At 44.7% G+C, this 1,180-nt stretch overlaps 2 protein-coding genes across 10 annotated transcripts in view; both read left to right on the plus strand.

Annotated features, from left to right (window-relative positions):
* Positions 1-1,177, plus strand: part of LOC147817211 (protein NLRC3-like) — a gene marked incomplete at its 3' end in the record, with an annotated part of 15,909 nt that extends 14,732 nt beyond the window's left edge. Inside the window, exon 3 of the mRNA XM_087171371.1 lies at positions 466-1,177. Coding sequence (XP_087027497.1) covers positions 466-1,177 — 712 coding nt within the window. The remainder of the gene's footprint in view (positions 1-465) is intronic.
* Positions 1-1,180, plus strand: part of LOC111647379 (protein NLRC3-like) — a 99,936-nt gene that overhangs the window by 12,445 nt on the left and 86,311 nt on the right. The window lies entirely within an intron of this gene.

Genomic DNA, 1,180 nt, shown 5'->3' on the forward strand with positions numbered 1-1,180 from the left:
GGTTAATCAGCTCTGTGAGAACTCATTTAACAAAGGTTTGGATTTCACACACGTTCCTTTATATGTAAAAGTCCTGCACTCCAGCTTTAAGTGGCCAGATACCAAAGAGCTGATAGGATCAATACAGAATCAAGATTCAATACATTATCAGCTCCTGAAAGATTCACAAAAACGTCACATTCATCACACAGAAATATCTAAAAGTGTTTTAATGATTTAAGATATTTGTTATAAAATATATTTCATAACAGCTTAACAAGATATGAATACACATAATGTAATAGACTAAAATCAAGAGGCAGTTTTTATATTCAGAATTTAATTTGACTTGATGAATGAAACTTTACGACTAGACAGACCGGCTGATGTTAGTGAAGCCCCGCCCTCTTGATGTTGGCGACCAATCAGAACAGAGATGTTGACCTGTGACTGTGACATGTTAGTGATAAAGAAATGTCTTCACAGAGAGAAGAGGAGTGGAGTCTCTGTGGAGGAGCAGCAGGTTTTAGATCAACATAAGATCAGTCTGAGGAGCCGATGTGAACATGTGACTGAAGGAACTGATGGAACAGGAAGTGGAACCCTCCTCAACAGGATCTACACTGAGCTCTACATCACAGAGGGACCGAGTGAAGAGGTTAATACCCAACATGAGGTGAGGCAGCTGGAGACAACTTCCAAGATGGAGACCCTCCATGACGCTCCAATCAGGTGCCACGACATCTTTAAAGTCTTACCTGTCCAGCAGAGACCCATCAGAGTGGTTCTGACCAATGGCGTCGCTGGCGTTGGAAAAACCTTCTCGGTGCAGAAGTTCTCTCTGGACTGGGCAGAGGGCTTGGAGAACCAAGATGTCAGTCTGCTGGTTCTGCTTTCGTTCAGGGAGCTGAACCTGATCAGAGATCAGCAGTACGGTCTTCTCAGGCTGCTCCATGTTTTCCATCCAACATTACAGAAGGTCACAGCAGAGCAGCTCGCCGTCTGTAAAGTTCTGTTCATCTTTGACGGCCTGGATGAAAGCAGACTGTCACTGGATTTCAACAACAGGAAGTCTGTGTCTGATGTCAAACAGGAGTCATCAGTCAACGTGCTGCTGACAAACCTCATCAGGGGGAATCTGCTTCCCTCGGCTCTCGTCTGGATAACTTCCAGACCTGCGGCGGCCAATCAGATCCCTCCT

This window comes from Seriola lalandi, unplaced genomic scaffold (genome assembly GCF_002814215.2).
Source record: "Seriola lalandi dorsalis isolate HSWRI2012SDOR001 ecotype SW California unplaced genomic scaffold, Sedor1 jcf7180002054987, whole genome shotgun sequence".
NCBI classification, from domain to species: Eukaryota; Metazoa; Chordata; class Actinopteri; order Carangiformes; family Carangidae; genus Seriola; species Seriola lalandi.